The sequence below is a fragment of the Aphelocoma coerulescens genome, chromosome 14 (assembly GCF_041296385.1).
Source record: "Aphelocoma coerulescens isolate FSJ_1873_10779 chromosome 14, UR_Acoe_1.0, whole genome shotgun sequence".
Taxonomy (NCBI): Eukaryota; Metazoa; Chordata; class Aves; order Passeriformes; family Corvidae; genus Aphelocoma; species Aphelocoma coerulescens.
The window spans coordinates 746,095-764,495 of record NC_091028.1 but is presented as its reverse complement, the minus strand read 5'-3'; the positions used below and the strand labels follow the sequence as shown (position 1 = coordinate 764,495).

The 18,401-nt window shown below is 46.4% G+C and overlaps 1 protein-coding gene across 2 annotated transcripts; it reads left to right on the top strand.

The window, feature by feature from the left end:
- The first annotated feature begins 2,332 nt into the window (after nt 1–2,332).
- JPT2 (Jupiter microtubule associated homolog 2) lies at nt 2,333–18,318 on the top strand. Of its 2 annotated transcripts, none has more exons than XM_069029424.1 (5): nt 2,333–2,446; nt 8,367–8,515; nt 8,978–9,120; nt 15,159–15,204; nt 15,936–18,318. In XM_069029424.1, exons 1-5 carry the CDS (start codon nt 2,403–2,405, stop codon nt 16,118–16,120), a joined length of 567 nt encoding a protein of 188 aa, XP_068885525.1. In that variant the 5' UTR covers nt 2,333–2,402; the 3' UTR covers nt 16,121–18,318. The 2 variants fall into 2 exon arrangements, with proteins under 2 accessions (XP_068885525.1, XP_068885526.1); XM_069029425.1 differs by lacking the exon at nt 2,333–2,446 and adding an exon at nt 2,712–3,042.
- Nucleotides 18,319–18,401: the final 83 nt, after the last annotated feature.

The window sequence follows — 18,401 nt, the reverse complement described above, 5'->3', positions numbered from 1 at the left end:
CAGGTTCTCCAGGCAGCCAACAGCTTTCATGTGGCAGCTGTCCCATGCTTCCGCTGCAGAGCTGTGAGCAAACCATGGACACATGCCAGGGAGCAGGGTGGATCACAGCAGACAGACTGCTCAACACCATGCTGGCCAAACCCTGTTGCACACTGATATGGCCAGGTGAGACATAGGGGCCCGGCACACAACAATCACAGAATCAATCAGGTTGGAAGGGACCACAGTGGCTTATCTGATCCCATTTCCCTCCCCAAGCAGGGTCAGTCCAGAGCACATGGTACAGAACTGTGTCTACATGGTTCTGGAGTATCTCCAGTGAGGGAGACTCCACACCCTCCCTGGGCAGTGCTCAATCACTGCACAGTAAAGAATTTCTTCCTCATGTTGGGGTGGAACTTCCTGGGCATCAGTTTCTGCCTTTGCCCCTTGTTCTACTGGCTGACACCAGAAAGAAGAGCCTGGTCCATCCTCTTGATACCCACCCTTTAGATATTTATACACATTAATGAGGTCCCTTCTCAGCCATCTCTTCTTGAGGTTGAACAGGTCCAGCTCCCTCAGTCTTTCCTCATAAGAGAGATTCTCCAGACCCTTGCCCAACTTAGTAGCAGTCTGCTAGAACTGCTCCAGGAACTCCATGCCTCTCTTGTACTGTGGGGTCCAGATCTGTACACAATGCTCCAAATGTGGCTTCACCAGGGCTGAGTTGAGAGGCAGGATCATGTCCCTCGACCTGCTGGCAATACTTTCTAAGGCCAGGACAACATTGGCCTTATTGGCCCCAAGGCACGCAGCTGATCAGGGACAGATAGCTGTGCACCAGGACACCCAGGTCCTACTCTGCAGCACTGCTCTCCAGGAGGTCAGCTCCCAGCCTGTACCGGTGCCCAGGGCTGTTCCTCCACAGGTGCAGGACCTGCATTTCCCCCTTGTTGAATTTCAGAAGGTTCTTCTCTGCCCATCTCCCCAACCTTTTGAGGTGCCTCTGAACCCTCTGAGGTATCAGCCTCCCAGTCTTGTATCAGCAGTGAACTTGCTGAGGAGGCATCTGCTCTTTCATCCAATCATTGATGAACAAGTTATACAACACTGAGCCCAATAGAGAACCCTGGGAGACATCTCTAGTGACAGGTCTCCAACCTTACTCTCTACTACTGATCACAAGCCCCTGGGATCTGCCACTCAGGCAGCTCTCAATCCATCCTACCGTCCACTCATCCAACCCACACTTCTTGAGTTTGCCTATGAGGATATTGTGAGGGAAAAGCAAGGTGGGCAAAGAAGCATTATGCTTGCTTCCCCGAGTATAGAGTCCCCTCCACTTGCTTCTCACTTCACAGCTGGTACCTGCTCCTTGCTGGGGGATGGATAGAGGATCTCCTTTCTGGTGGCTGCTCCTATCTCAGGGAGGCCAGAGCACAGTCTCACCAGTCTCTGATTTTCTAACACTTCTCAGCCTTTCTAGTTTGTCTTGTAACTCTGATGCCAGACTGGGCAAGTCATCTACCTGGTCACATCTGATGCAGCTGCCCATCACTGCTAAAATCCACTGACAGGCTCAGGCATTAGCTAAAGCCCGAAGCCTGGGTGGCTACATGGGGTTTTTGCATGTTTTGCATGTTTTTTTGGGAGTTCAGTCTGATTCACCGCATCTTTTTTGGTGAGCTTAGAGGACTCAGTTCCCTGCTGAGTGGACATTATATATTTGAGTTCCCTCAGCAACTATAATGACCAGAAACTGAGCAAACTGCCTGTGCTGCAGCGCCCTTCCCTCTCCACACCCTGTTCGCCCGCCCGGGTCACCCGCGCTCCCTGGAGCCGTTTAAATGTCCCGCGCTGCTCCGGCAACGCTCCCTCCGCGCCTGAGGGCTGCCGAGTGCGGCCGGGGCTCGGGGCTGCTGCTCGGCATCCCCGAGCTCGGAAACGCTGTGGAGGGCAGCAGGTTACGAAGTCCTCCCTTAGGTCATTCTGTAAGATGATCTTCCTTCTGATTTCTGCTTTGCATCGCCATCTCGAGCCAAAACCCACACACAAGGTCCCACCTGTAAGACTGATATTCAGACCCCTCAGCCCACACACCCCACCCCGTCCCTTTAAATGCCCTCCCGCTGCTCGCCCCGCCCTTCCTCCGGCCAATGGCTGTGCAGTTTCCTAAGACGGACGGGCAATGCAACCAATGGAAGGCATCCAGGATGAGCGCCGACGCGGGTCGTTTCAAGCTTCCCTCCCTCTGCGAGGCTGGCCGGACAGGTGGGATCTCGAGCGCCTGAGCTGCGTTCGATAGGTTGCTCATTATGATGGGCAGCTAAGCCGGCCAATGGCCGGGCGGGGCGGGGCGGCCGGCTCTCCCCGCAGCGCGGGTGGAGTGGGGCTGTGGAGCGGAGCTGCTGAGCGCCACCATGTTCCAGGGCACCGAGGCCGAGCCGGCCAAGCCTAGCTCCAGGTGGGGCGGTGGGGGACGCTCGGCGGGACGGGGGGGAAGAGTCGTGTGGCGGCGCGGGGTCCCCGGCGGGGCTTTGTTCGGGCGCGGGAGGTGCGAGATCCGGCTGAGGGCCGGGGGGGGGGGGCGGGGCAGGGCGGGGTTGTAGCCTCTGGCCGAGGAGATCGGGTCCAGCCTGAGGGGCCTCTTCGCCGCGGCGGGCGGGAGCGCAGGCCCATCCCTCCCGTACCGCTGGATAGAAGCCAGCGCGTGGTCGGTGTCTTCGCCGTGCCTCAGTTTACAGGTCGGGGAGTGGCCGCGTTGCGCTCCCGTCGGTGCTGCCTCGGGCTGAGGCCACGCTTGGGGCACACGGGGGCCCGACTCCCGAACTCCTGCAGGGAGTCCCCCTCGGGGAGAGGGGCCCAGCGCCGGGGAGCACCTTCTCCCGCCGTGTTTCTCCTCACGGGGAGCGAGGGGCCCCGGCTACTCTCTGTGAAGCTGTGAGGGGGAGGATTCAGCACAAACGCCTGCAGAAGCAGATGTCCGCATGTTTTCGCCCTACGAAGTTGAAATATATTGCTTTGTTTGGAGGAGGGCAGACACCCTGAATACCGCATGGCGTGAGTGCAGTGATTAATCCATTTGCGAGGCTGTCCCGTGCGGGAAGGAGGAAGGGTTTCGAAATTGTCTAAGAATGCTTTACGTTTGCCTGCATTCCAGTCGCTCCAAGCTGTGACCTGGTTTTAGAAGACTTTTGAGGATGCTCTGTCCTTGGTGTAGTCTATCAGAAGTGTCTGTTCTCATAGTAATTTTGAAACCACATTTAACGCATAAATTGGGTTCCTGGGCAGACCGTTGTAACGTCTTAGTTAACAGCGAGCAAAGGTGGTCTTACAGCTTGCTCCCGGTTGCCGTGTCGGGGTGTGTTTGTGGTGCCTGAGAGCAGGCTAGAGCCACTCACAGCTCTGTACCGGAGCCCGTGGCAGCACCGCAGGCACTCCCTTCAGTGGATTTGCAGCGTGGTCTCTGAGGCGTTGACTATTGACTCATGGCCTGTGCCATCAAGAGCAAAAGTACCTGGTTTAAAGACACAGCTTATTCTGTTCATTCCCTAAACAAAACTTTGTTTAGTGAGAATGCAAATCCTTTTGCAGTTCTTGGTATGTAGAAGTTGCTGTAATTTAAACTGAGCCTAATTCCAAATCCCTGCAGCAACCACCACCAGCTGTGGAAGCAGGAAGAAATAAGTCTTCCTAAAGTGAAAATCTTTCCGAGGAAATTATAAACAAGTGTTTGCATTTTGAGAACTTCATAATACAGGGGTATTACAGTTAGAAATAAATGATGCTAAGAAGATTTTAAGTGAAAGCTTTCACTTAATTGTCCAGGGAAATGTGTTTCTAGTGACCCTGTTAATGTGTACAGTGATAGGGCAAGCAGCTAGTTTGCTGAATCAAATTAACTGCCTAGTTTTATTTTATTAAACTTTAACAGTGACTTTGTATTGTCATTGTTATACATGAACAGTCATACAAAAACTTTGTATTTTTAAGGAAGTTTTGCTTTTCCAAAATAAAACATGGGATTGCATGTCTAAGAGCTTCTAAAAGCAAAGCAGGACAGAGTTGTATCATTCTGCTATTGTGCGCTATAAAGTTGCATTGTATTAACATACTCTCAATTCATCCAGTGTACGAGCAGTTTCACAACTTCTGCAAAGAGCTGACAATGGTAAATTTAACCATCTTGGAAATGGAATACTTATGTTCCTCTACTCCCATCGGGGCCACTGCAGAGTATCTTGGAGCTTTCAGATCAAGAGCATGGCTGCATAACACAGCTTGCTGTTTGTATGTGAGTGAGCTGTTTAATGAGCTGTGAGTCCATTGATCCCACAGCAGGAGCACCCCAGGACCTCTGGTCTTGCCCTAGAGCCTGCGGTTCCAAACCTCAACACCTGCTTCCTGCTAGTTTCTCTCACCTTAGTGAGTCTCTTATGTATAATGCAGCTCTGTCTACTGTATTAGAACAGTCTGAAAACTGATAAAATTTCAGTGTTTAATTTTTAGGCAGGTTAAAAAAAAAATTATGTAGAGGGTGTCTTGAAGTAATGGATAAGCCTTGTCACCCCTTCCATAGGTTGTCTGAAAGGCTTAATGAGGAAAGCGCATTCAAATTTACGTGTGTTAGAATGTGGGGGGGGGAAGATCAGAAGAGCTAATTAAAATTCTTCAAATCTGCCAGAAGAGGACAAAGCAATTAGTAGGGGCTTTTAAACTTGCAGAATAGGGCTCTTGATTTAGCTGTTTTAGAGGCATTCACAAACTTCTGGTCTGCTGGAGGGGAGGGAGAGAAAGGCAGATTTAGATTTTGTAGAAGACAAAGGGTGGTTTTTTCATGATTTGAAAGAATAAAACAACACCTTCTCAAAGGAAGAAAGATCAAACATACCTGGCTACAAGACACAAAAATGTCTCTGTGTAAACTGACATAATACTGATGTAAACTAAAATGACTGTAAAGTATAAACTAAAGTTGCTATACAGTATATGTTAAATTTCTGTGTACTCTGTTGAAGCAGCTCACCTTGGCTTACTGAGTTTAGCATGCTGTTTTCCTCTGGTAGGATTTACAGGTGAAATCTGATTTTCTTACTTGGTCTGGGGGACCTGCATGTCTCACTATGCTCCAGAACTGAGTACGTGGTAGTACAGGGAGGCAGGCCAGCAGTGCTCTAGAGGCTACACAGCAAGAAAATAGCTTTGTAGTATCCCACATATTTGGTTGGAGGGAGCGAGTGCAAAGCCCTGTCCTCTTTGCTGACATCAGCTGACAGACTTCGTTGCTGTACTTCAAGGTTATTTTGGTAATTCCTATGAATGACTTAGTTATCTGACTGTATTAGTTTGAATTTTATTAACCTGGTGTTACCACCATTTGAACGTTTATGTAATGCTTGGAAGGTTCCCAGCATTTAGAAGTTCCTGAAATTGAGGGGGTAAATCCACTTTGTGTATGTAGTCAAGATTATTTTGTGTGATGCTGGCAGAAAAGGTACTTTTGCTGATTTCCACCTTGTAAACACCACCAGTGATCCCTCTGGCTAATTTGTTGAACAGTAGGGTTTTCTTAGTGTGGATACTAAGCTGAAAATAGGAGGACAGTATAAGATTAATCAGTGTTGGATTTATTCCTAAGTTTCTTTACTGAGTTATCAAGACTTTTAATCTTAAAATGAGTTTTCTCCAGAATTTTTCTGCAATAGCTCTTAAAACCCATTGCAGGAATGAGAAGTAATTTGATTCTTATGACTGGCTATTTTTCTTAAACAAAAAAAAATTCTGAGTGTAGTTATTTTATTATTCCCTCCTATGCTTGTATGCATGTGTTAAGCAAAAAGCATGGTAAATGGGCTTAATCTGGGGTGTAAGAGACTCCAGCTGTATAAACAGCTTTTTACTTCCTTTTAGTCTTTTTGCTGGTATACTTAGTGTAGTTGGAACACAAGAAAGACTAGATGCAGTTAAAAAAAAATAGCTGAAAAGAACAGGTAAAGTCAAAAATCATTTAAATTAAGTGAGAGGACTCCATTTTAACAGAGACCCCTTCCCAAACTACTTTTTTGTAGAGTTCCCTTTTCCTTCAGTCTCCCCACTTCAAATACTTAAACTGCCTCATGGTTTCTGGATCACTGTGAATGATTGAAATTCATAATTTATCTATACAATGTCTGCTTTAATAGTGGGTTTAAATCTTCTAAGATATGTGGAGAGCACAGAGGCTAGTTGGATCTGTAGTCTGTTGGACCCTAAATTGTAAATAAATAAGCTTTGTATGATCTGACCCTGTGCTGTGGACAAGAATTTGTCCTGTCTGCTGAAATTCTAGTTACTCCTCAATCTAAAGGCATTTATTAAATCCATAGTCATAGTAAGGATTAAAATATTGAAATTGGCCAGCAAAGACAGTCCCTCTGAGGCTAGTACTATCTATATAAACTATTCTCAGACTAAAAGAGGAACTTTTTTCTCCTTCTTCCCAGAGAGTGTAAAACTGCTTTCTGCATCTTGAGATCTGAAATGTGCACAAAGCTAATTTTCTGACAGAGCAGCCAAATATCTCTACTTTTGTGAAATTAAATCTTAAACTGGAGTAGATCTTGGCACCAAGAGGAACCTCATTTTATGCTCAGCATAGCTCACCTGGAATGGCATGCTGCTGTCACAGGACTAGGGAGAGAAGAGGTTGTAATAATTCACTGACATTTGAATTGTGTTCATGTACATGGGATCAAGATCTTGCAATTTGTAACTGTTCTCTTGGTTTAAAAGTAAAGGTTACCTTGGGTTCCAGATCAAGGGTTCAGATTAGAAGTAGTATAAATGAGCTACTACCTTTGTTCAGCTGCTGAGACTGGAAAATTGGTAGATGTAACTGTAAAGATTATTTTTGATACAGAATCCCAGAATCATTAAGGTTGGAAAAGCCCTCTGAGATGGCAGAATTCAACCTTTGACTGCTTGTCAACTAGACCAGAGCATTAAGTGCCACATTCAGTCATTTCATGAATACCTCCAGGGATGGTGACTCCACCACTGCCCTGGGCAGCCCATTCCAATGTTTAACAACCTTTCCTGTGACAAAATTCCTTCTGATGTCCAGTCTGCCCTCCCCTGGCACAACTTGAGGTTGTTTCCTCTTGTCCTGTCCCTGTTCCCTGGGAGCAGAGCCCTATCCGCAGCCCCCTCCTGTCAGGGAGTTGTGGAGAGCCAGAAGGTGCCCCCTGAGCCTCCTTTTCTCCAAGCCTAGCCTCCCCAGCTCCTTCAGCTGCTCCTGGTGCTCCAGACCCTTGCCCTGCTCCATTCTCTTTGCTGGATATGCTCCAGCCCCTTAAAATCTTTCTTGTTGTGAGGTGCCCAAAACTGCCCCCACAATTTGAGGTGCCTCACCAGTGCTCAGCACAGGTTTCTGTCCTGGTCTGGGTGGCCACACTGGCCACACTGGTACAGGCCAGGATGTCATTGGCCTTCTTGCCCACCTGGGCACACCCAGCTCGTGTTCAGCCACTGTCAACCAGCACTCTCAGGTCCTTTTCTTTGCTGAGCTTTTTTACAGCCATATTTAGGTATTCCTCTCTTTCCTGTGCTTTTTCTGTTAATTTTCCAATTAATTCCACTGATTCTACTCCCATATAGTGGTCTGGTTCCTTTTTGGGGCAGGACTCGTAGTCTGTTGAACAAGACATAGGCATTAACTATGGAATTACTACTGAAGGACAAGCATGACTTTTGGTAAGTTTTCAAGAAGTTAGATCATTTCTGTTTTAAGCTCCAATTTTCCTGGAGATCCATTTGCTATCCTCTGTTGCAAAGCTTTAGTTTTAATGGATTTGCAGCTCGACCACTAAAAAATTGGCTTTTTGGTATTCTCTCTCCATTCTTAACTACAGCAGCTACTGTGATAACTGATGATTGAGACTAGTAAAATTTTTAGTAGTTATGAAATGTCTGCCTTTATTTAAAAGGGTTTGAATTGTATGACAGATTCAAAGTTGGTATGTGCAGTTTAGCAGAAAGTCTGATTCTGTAATGGTTATTTTTAAAACCCTAACCAGTCATGGCTTCTCTTAATCTCTGTTGTTTCTGGAACACCGCAGATAGTGTAGCCATTTGTGTAGGTGGCAGTGTTAGGATCATTCCAAGTAATCATAGATAGCTTAATGATCAAGTTGACTAACTAGGAGGTTGGCAATATTTGTGCTGAACTTAAGAATATTAAAACAGCTCTTGAAAAGTAGATACTTCATGGATATAGCAGAATTACTTAATGTAAATTAAAATCAGAATAGTTACATACAAGGAGAGAATGGGAAGGGGACACCAGATATGTTGAATGCTATAAATTTTAAGAGTTTTTGTATCTTGTTCCTCATTCTGTGATATAGGGTATTGAAGCCCCCAGGAGGAGATTCTAGTAATCTCTTTGGGAGTACAGAGGAGGTGTCTTCTTCAAGCAGACCACACCGGATGGCATCCAATATCTTTGGAGCATCAGAACAACCTCAGAACATTCCAAAAAGAACAAACCCTCCAGGTAAAAGCTGCCCCCTCTTTCTGTGTGACTGGGCCCTGGATTGCAGCATAGAATGGTTTTGTGTTCCTAAACTGGAACATTGGGTTCTGTCTTCTTGTGTTGCATTTTTATATACTGAGTGGGTTTGAACAACATATCTCTTCAGACTTCTGAATATATGAATATTTCAGTGATCTGCATGTTCACAGACTTCTTAGCACATCATCCAGGTCTTAATTCTTTCCAAATTGAGGTTCTAAGAAATGATGAAAGGAAACAGCTTCTATTGTAAAGCTGTATCAGCAGTTAGCTCAATTTGAGATCCACAGGTGAATTGTAACAAAGGATTTTAACTAGGCAAATAAAAGGAAGTCCCTAGGCAGCAGGGTTGTAGAAGTCCTTGAATTACATTGGTTTTGATTTTTTTTTACTGTAGTGTGATAAAACTAATCTAGAAAAAAAGTCTTAACAACTGCCTTGCAGGAGGAAAAGAAAGTGGCATTTTTGAGGACTCTAGTTCTGCTCAGCCTCGTCCACGCATGAATCCACCTGGTGGGAAGACAAGCGATATCTTTGGGTCTCCTGTCTCTCCCAGCATTGTGCGAGCACACCCGAACAAGCCCAAGGTATTTGTACTTCTGTTGCTGTCAGACCAAAAAGCCATCAGCTCCGGGGTCCTGTCATGCTCTGTCACGTGCCTGGGCTCTCCCTAAGAACAGAACTGAATGTATGTGGAGTGACTTTGAGTTAGACAGTTATTCCCAAAGTCTCTTTGATAGCTTGTTATTTTGGGTATATCAGATCTCTACAGTTTGTTGTAAAAACATTAATTAGACTGTGGATGTGCGTTCAAAAAAAAAAAAAAAGAAGAGAAAAAAGCCTTTGATCTTTCTTGTGAGTGAGGTACAGCTGGAGTTCTTGACAGAGCTAAGAGGCATTTAAACTGGATAGGGAGGAAATATTTCTCCTTATTCTGCAGTTTGGCAGGTGTGATTTTGATGCGAACTTGGGAGTTGATGAGCTAAAGTCATAAACCTTTTTGAGGACTGGCTGCACACTTCTCTTAAATACATGTATCTACAGTCACCTTGAAAGCACTTCAGCAGGAGATTAGGCTTAAGCGATGAACAATGAAAAAGTAAACTTGGGTTTAGCGGGGGAGGGGCCCAGGTGCAGGAGAGCCAGCCGGAGTCACGACATGAACACCAATATGATTTGAGCATCGTGCTTCAGTTTTATTGTTTACCTTCACCAAGTTACACTTTGCAAAGTTCACACCCCTTTCCCACGAGAAAGCCTCTAAGCAGCGGGGCTGCTGACCAGTGTATACCTTTTCCCAAGGCTGTTCAAGGCTGCTGGCTAGCAGGTGCCTTGCAAGCCCATCTTCAGCCTGAGGCCCCGTCAGGAGTACTTCTGCAACAGCCCTGGGATGCCCAAGCTCTCCTGGGGTATCCTATGCCCCCGCTCCACAAGGAATTCCTCTACATATCCCCTGTTTCTTTTTGGGCAACCCAGGTCTGGTCGAGGATTTTCTGCAGCCCCGCTTTAAGGCAAGAAAAAAATACACCCAAGTATTATTAAAACTAATATAACTACAGATAGCAGTCGGCAGCCTTCCTACTACCAAGGTACGCAGCCATCTGGTGCTACCCAGACCCTTAAGCCAGTCTCCAATAGGGTTGTCTGTCTCCCGAAGGTTGTGTAGACCCCTCTGGAGGTCAGAGAGGTGCTTGTGAATTGAGACAGAGTGGTCAGAAAGATTCATACAGCACATACCCGGGAACTCTTCACACCTCTGGTCGTGAACTATTAGCAGAAAATCAGTGGTTGCCCTATTTTATAATACTGCATGTCTAAGACTAGCAACATCTGCGCTTAGCTCATCAAGCATCTGCGAAGTTAGTTTAACTCATCCCTCACCCAGCAAGCAAATTTATGCAAAATAGCGTGAGCCCTGGCTGCTGAAGCACCAGGTAAAAACACAGATGCTAGCCAAATTAACTGCCTTCACTCGATCTAAATGGGCGGACAGCCAGTCAAAGATGTCCACCAATGCCCTTGTCTCAAGACAGTCAAAACAATTCCCCACTCTATCTCTGTGTCTGGTGCTATGCGCGAGAATTTACGCAACTCCCCTTCTTGGTTTCGCCTTTGGAGAGGGTTCCCCGACACCCACCACAAGCCACTAGCAACCACCCAAGGCAGCTGTTACATTCACCCCAGAATCTTGCTATTTCTCCTGCTACGGAGAGTGGTGGATTTGGCAAGTTCTCAGCCCCCTCACTCAGCCACATCTGCAGCCTCTCCCAAGACTTCTCGGGATGGAGGTCCCAGAGTTCCGGCTGTTATGGTAGTGGCGTCACTTTCCTCAGGAGCCGATGCTGACTGCGCCTTCTCACTTCGGGGTCTTGTATGCGTAGCACGGCACCATTTGCTGGGCACCCCTCTGGTCAGTGCTGCGGCGATGACTTGTCCCTGTTTGTGAAGGACATCCTGCAGCGTTGCAGTAAAAGCAGCTGTTTGAGATGACTGTTCCACACAGGTAGCGCGCACAAGCATCTTGTGTACTCCTGCTCCCTGGGGCAGCGTGGCAAGAATTGTCTTAGTTTGCCTATTAGCATTTTCAAAGGCAAGTGTTTGGAACATTTGCTCTTGGAGCTCTTCAGAGAGCTCAGTTGCATCCTTCAAGGCTGCTGACAAACGGTCGATGAACTGACCATATGGCTCTGACAGCCCCTGTCGGACTCCTGCATACGGGGGAGACTTCTTCTTTTCAGGTACTGACAACAAGGTTTTGTGGGCAAGAGTCTGTGACAACTGATGAATAATTGTGGGCATGGTCAGCTGTGTCACCATCACTCCATAAGCCCTGCTCCCAGTTAGCATGTCAGCTTGGAGTGCATACAGTGGGTCTTGTGCATCACCTTGGTGTTCGCTAGCTTCTTGTGCTAGCCGCTTCCGCGTTCGCTCCCAGAGCAGGAACTGTGAAGGGGTTAATAACAATTGTGCGATGCTGATGCAATCATTTGGACACAGGACATCTGCTGTAAAGATAAACTGCAGGATTCTTCGTGCAGCTTTGGACCGCAAGCCATGTGTGGTGACCGTTTGCTTGGCTTGCTGCAAGAGCTTCCAATCATGGGGTTCTCACTTTGCAGTGTCCCCTTGTATCTGTACAGGGCACGCAAGGGCATCCACTGCTTGCCAATGATTGCATCACAGATAACTCCATTCCTTCTCCTTTGCAATGGGTCAGTCCTCCCTGTCGGGGCTGATGGAAACAATGGCTGCACCTCCCCTTGTGGGAAGGGAGGGGCTGTAGGCACTGTGCCCGATTCTCACGATGGGAACGTAGGAGCTCTGGGTGCTAACTTGACCGGTGGGGCCATGGGACGCCACGGTACTGATGGTGTAATATCACAAGCCTTGGACTCCAGCGCGTCCTGCCGTGTAGATAAGTCAGCAAGCCTTTTGATTACTTCTTGTATCATCTCTTGGTGCTTCTTCCCCTCTTGGGGCTGACCCCTGGCAGCCCTAGCTGGCTCTGGCTCTCCAGGCGACGAAACCGCAGAAGCCGCTTCCCTGCCAGACGTTGCTCCGCTGTCTGGCAGAGGGGGTTGCGCGCTGCCGCTTTCGGCCGGGCATTAGGACCGCTGGACTAGGACTGCCTGTTTCTCCTTCGCCCGCCTGCGCCCTGCCCCTTAGGTCGGGCGGCTCTGCTTCCACCTTCGCAGCCATTTCTCCCTCAGACTTCGGAGGCGTAACTTCCTTCCCTGCCGAGTCAGCAACTCCCACAGCAAGCAGACGGGTGCTGCTGTGCCTTTAATCGGTCTTTTCACAGCCAGCCCGAAGAACCGCGCAACACTGGACTCCGCCCTGGTCCCCAACCGCTGCTTCATAGGACCCCCGTCTGTTCTGTTTCCGGAGCCCCCACACCCGGAGCCGCCACTCCCTAAAGCCTCCATGGCGGCCGCGACCACTGTCCTCTCTGCTTTCATCTCTGCGAGAGTGCTAGTTACTGCTCTCCAGGTTAAGCAGAGAGCTTTAGCTTCTTTAGCTTCTTTTCCATCCTCAATCATGGACAGCCAGAATTTGTTTCCAACTTCCCCCCACGCTTCGGTTGAGAGCAAAAGCAAAGTGTATTTCACACACCCATGTTCCCGGGCCCACGTAACAAGGGCATTGAGATCTCGGTCTTTCACGATCTTGCTTCTCTTACAGAGGATACTGGCTAGGAGTCGAGTCCCCACCTAGTAATCCATAGCTGCTTTGCTGCAGGTACGTGCTTAGCCACTCAAAATTGCGGTCTCCGGCCACTCAGCTTTGAGGTTTAGCCCCCGGCTTTACTCGGCTTTGGGGTTTATCCTCCGGCCTTCTATTCAGCTTTTGAGACCGGGCCCCCGGCTTTACTCGGCTTTGGGGCCACCTGCTCTGGCTCCCCTGGTTCCGCCGCACCGATACGATGAAATTCGGAGTCTTACCACGTTTAAGCGAACCTGCATGTAGCAAAACTGACTTGGGTCCCTGTTCGGGCGCCAGATTTAGCAGGGGGAGGTTCCCGGGTGCAGGGGAACCAGCCAGAGTCACGACACGAACACCGATACGATTTTAGCATCGTGCTTCAGTTTTATTGTTTACCTTCACCAAGTTATACTTTGCAAAGTTCACACCCCTTTCCCACGAGAAAGCCTCTAAGCAGCGGGGCTGCTGACCAGTGTATACCTTTTCCCAAGGCTGTTCAAGGCTGCTGGCTAGCAGGTGCCTTGCAAGCCCATCTTCAGCCTGAGGCCCCGTCAGGGGTACTTCTGCAACAGCCCTGGGATGCCCAAGCTCTCCTGGGGTATCCTATGCCCCCGCTCCACAAGGAATTCCTCTACACTTGGGATCAGTGGTGTCAGGCCCAGCAGGTACTTGATTCCTGATAGACAAAAGTGTAAAGTGTCTCTTGGTATAGTGCTACAGTTGTTACACATAGGTTATACAGTTGACTTTTGATCTTAAAGCTGGGATGTGTAATAGTTGCTTGTAGTTATGAGCACATCTGGGTTTGGAAAAAGCAGGATACATTACCAGTTACTCTTTTTAAGTGCCCTATATATACATTTACAACCTGCTGCCTTACTCTAAGTGAGTAGATATTATGCTGATAATATCTTTGGCATGTCAGATAGCACAGAAATTTAACATTCTATGAAAGATGTGGTTTAGGAATGGTATTCCCTAGTTTAGTGTTCCCACTGAAAACACTCCAAACCATGCACCACTCACACTCCCCTCCCCCTTCCCCCTGTGGCTGGGGAGGGAAATTGGAGGCACAAAAGGTGAAATTCATGGGTTGAAATAACAACAATTTACTGGAAACAGCAATGAGATAGGAAGAGAACAGTAACAGCACAAAATTTATAACGGAGTGTACAAGAAGAATGAACAATTCACACTTGAATGCTCACCATGTGAACCAGGCACTACCCCAACCACTCAGCCACCACCGCAGGCCAGAAAGAACCTCTTCCCCCCACCCCTTGCACATGATGTGGTAAAGAATAAGCTCCAGGTCCTGGCCATGCCCTCCCTGGCTACTGCAAATATAACCTCATTGTGGCTGGAACTGGGACAGAAATTGTCATTGTGCTGAAAACGACTCTAGTTTTTTGTGTAAGCTTAGGAAGAAAGGATCAGTCCAATTTAACTTTCTTGCCTTTATTTTTTTCCCCTTAAATTTAAAGTGTTGGTAGAGTGCTTTCTTTTTATGCATATTCTGAGTAGGGGCCATATGCAATGAGGAGGAAAAATAAGACTGGGAGCTAGGTTTTGGCAGGAGTAGTGCTGTTGGTGTAGGAGAGGGTTTTGCTTTGTTTCTCTGTACTCCTTTATTGGGATGGATGCTGTTTCTTTTCAGTTACTTTTTTTAGAAATGTAACTTTCATTCCTATGAATTCCTGACTAAATGAGGACAACATTTTGGAAATTCTTATGTCATTAATTAGAGCATTGGAATTGTGGGAGATACTGGGATGGAAAGAAGACGGGATATTTACAAAAAACTACTGCAAGTTGAGTTTCATGGGTGGGAAGACACTTCTCTGACGTGTGGCCGTGTCTTTCCAACAGTCAATTGAGATTGTTGGGAAAATGGTCTTAAAATGTTTTGATTATTACCTGACTGTTGGTCAGGTAATTTTGTTACCTTGCTGTCCTTGAAGACAGGAATTGCTGCATACAAATAGGGTCTTCAAGGGCTGCTTGTATTATAGTTGTGTATACCAGCTTCTCCTGGGTGATTGCAGGTGCTTGACAGGAATGGTAATTTCTGACCTTAAAATCAGTGAATCCTTAAGGTTGGAGAAGACCTGTAAAATCGAGTCTGGCAATTAACCCACCATTGCTGTGGATGTAGATCAGCATTTTGATGATCTAACGTAGCCTCTTCATCCATGTTTCAGAGAATTGTCTGAATGTGCGCCTTGCCATAACATAGAAGATTGGTCCCCCTGCTTTTGGGTTTCTGTAGAAGTGGAGGGGATGAAGGGTTGCACACTGCTTGCTTTTACTTGATCAGTGATCTATTAACTTAGAAATGAAGCAAAAGTTCCAGAAGGACTTTGTGACAGAGTTGCTGTTTGAGAACAATAATACACTAAGATAGTTTTTGATTTCTTTGCAGGATCACATTGTCTTGAAAGAAGAGGAAACACCAAAGAAGCTAGAAGGTCAGCAAGAGAAATTATTTTCTCTGTTCTCTTTGGGAAGATAAGCTCTGAGGAAGTTTCTTGTGCTTCTGCTTAAACAGTAGCCTTAGTGTTGTGATTTTAGGATAATATGACTGAAAACTTTAGTCAGAAATCTGATCACTTGTCTCAGGGAAATGGTTCTCTTCCTCTTACTGAAGTGAACACAGGCATGAGTCATGATACTCTGTGTATTTATACTTTGCTTGATGCCATGTGTGTTACATACAGATACGTATGGAATTTGTATATGGCAAAACATCCTGTCAAGTTACCTCTTCCTCTATTGCCATCTCCTTCAAATGGGTAATTTTGGCCTTCTGTAGTTGTAAAAAATAGCTGACTGACAAAATGTATTCTTGCTCAGCTAATTGTTAAAGAATGATGGGACCCCTGCTTACAAGCTCAGTGTGAAGGGATTGATTGGTACGTTGTATCTCTTAATTGCCTGCAACTGCCAAAATAATTCTGAAGGTGTATTGCTCAGTCTTTATATCCTTCTTAGAAAGATTGCTGAAGGAAGAGAGAAATTGTTGTGAAAAGTGAAATTCTTAGCACCTGTTTGCTTCAGGAAAAATGAACAGATAATGAGAAACCTTGATGTGCTGTGAATGGGAGATGTGGGAAATAATGTGGCCCACAGAAGATGAGGCGCTTACTGTACTACAGAATAGTGAGTGATCTGATGATCTAATCTGTTTTCTTTAATGCAGCTACAGAAAATATCAAACCACACCTGGAAGATGGAGGCGAGAAAAAAGCTCTGGGCAAAGAGGAGCGATGCAAGGAGCCAGAACCCAAGATAGACAATCATGAACCCCGACTAGGGCCAAGGCCACGCTCACACAACAAAGTCCTCAATCCGCCAGGGGGGAAATCCAGCATTGCATTCTATTAGGGTCATTGTGTCACTGTCCCTAACGGAGAAACTCTTGTCTGTGGTGGTGAGGTCAGTTTATACACTATTGCTTGTGAATAGATACTTAGGCAGATGGATGAGGGTTATGTTAGAGTGTGTAGGAAAGATAACCTGGTGATTTGGGGAGGGAGGGCTAGGGAGGGAATGGGTGCCTTGTGGAAGATTGAGTATTGGCCTGCCTGGGTGGGTGGCAGAGTGGGACATTAGTGTAACTTTGTGAAAATCAGTGCTACTTAGTGGTGAGTTCCTCAGACTGTTGGGTTCTTACCTAGCTCATGGCTCAGGACACTCTTGTGGAGCCAGGCTTATCCACACAGTCAACATGTCAAACATTGTGAATGGGAGGGGGCCTGGAGGTCACACCTGAAGATTCTGAAGCACAGCAGGTAGGCTGGGCTTTCCCCATGGCAATGGAATGCAGCTTCACAGCGTGAGCTGACTTGCAGTCACATAGATATAAGTATGTTCCACTGGAACATGTAGTGCTGCCATGGTTAAGAGTGTCTTCAGTCATTGCTTCTTTTTCTCCTTTCCTGCTTTGCAGCACATGATTGCTGATACAAGGACAAAATATGCTGAAGGTTTCTTTTATACTCATAAACCATCATATGTTTGTAAAGATTGTGGTCTGTCCCTGCCCAGATATTCAGGTCTTTTGGATGCCTTTAGTAATCTGCTGATTACTGTGACTAGCTCTTCATGTGTGGCAGTCCAACATGCTGTTTCATGTAGGTGCCTCTAGTTGAGTGCTTGTAGGTTTTCTGGTAAAGATGTGGGTGCAAACAATAGCTTTATGGTACTCTTTGAACAGAGGCAACTTGGAAGTTTACAGTTACCATGAGGAATATGCTGAGATGTCAGCCAGGTCACTCTGACCCAGCCTGTGTTGAAAGGGCTTAGCTTTAGTCCATGTTTTCACTTGGCTCCCTGTGGAAACCAGGACTGTTCTCCTGTCTCCACCACAGTGAATTTCCTGTTGGTTTTGCCTGTGCCGAGTCTGTTAGTGAGTCTGTTAGGCTTGTCTTTCATCAGCCTTACCTTTGCCTTTGACTGTCTCAAATTTTTGTTGGTAAGGTTGGGAGAACTATGTACGTTCTCCCCAACCTAGAGCTGTAGTTGATTTTGCTGTAGATTACCTTAGTTGGAAAAACAAAGCCAGCACAAACAGAAGGTTTCTATTGCTAAAGTCTGTTGTAAATCATGTTTGGAAGGTGTGCATGTTTTGCACAGATGTTTTTGGGGGAGGGTTTGTTCTCTGAATGGATTTTATGATCATATCCAGAGCATTGGTATATGAATGTTAACATTAGGTGCTTACTGTTAAATATATTGAATACTGACCTTTTAAATCTGACATATCAAAACAGGAGTTGGTCAGGTATGCCAAAGACCAAGTGGCCTTACTGTGTATATCCACTGCTGTTCTAGCCCACGTTCCCTGGGAACTGCTGCCATTGAGATGGGATGCTGGGCCAGGTGCTAAACCTCTCTGTGATTGTAATACTTCCTAAGCCATGCAGTTCCCTTGTGTCAGCAGCGGTGGGTGACTGCTTTAAGACTTAGTTGTCTTTTCAAATAGTGAAATATATGGGGCAGTGCTAGGATAGAAACAGCCATGGAAAGTAGGGATTTCAATGCCTTTGTACCTTTCAGATTGGTTTGGAGCTGCCTGTTGTTTTTCCCCCTCAGGAAAACAAGGCAGTAGTTCAGACTGCAACCCTGGAATGAACTTATGTTACTTCCAAACATGTATTTTCTAGCAGCTCTTCCTGAGTCTGTGCTCTAGCATCTGGATGAGTCTCAGACACATTAGCCGCTTCAGTTCCTTGTTCCAGTACCTGACAGGAAGCCTGTCATGTGGAAAAGTCAACCAGAGGCTGCTTCCTGCATTGCAGGCTCTGGTATAGTTGGTGCTATCTGCAATATCAAGCATTTGGCATCTTTTAGTACCTGATGTGCATTGGCTTCGGTGCCTGTCTTTTAAACAGCAACTTCTAACTAGGCCTTAAATTAGTTAAACTATGTTAATTTTCTTGCATTTCTTTCTTTGGAATCTAAACAATGTTTTCAACTCATCAAGTAAGACTGATCTGAGCATTTCTCTGGGACAGAAGGGGATTGGAAATCAAATGACAGAACATGCAGTTATCAATAAACCTCTGTATTTTGTTACTTCATTGTGTGCTGTAGATGCCTGCTTTTATAAATTGGTCAGTACTTTATTTCACTATAGATACACTGGTGAATTTTATTGTCTGAA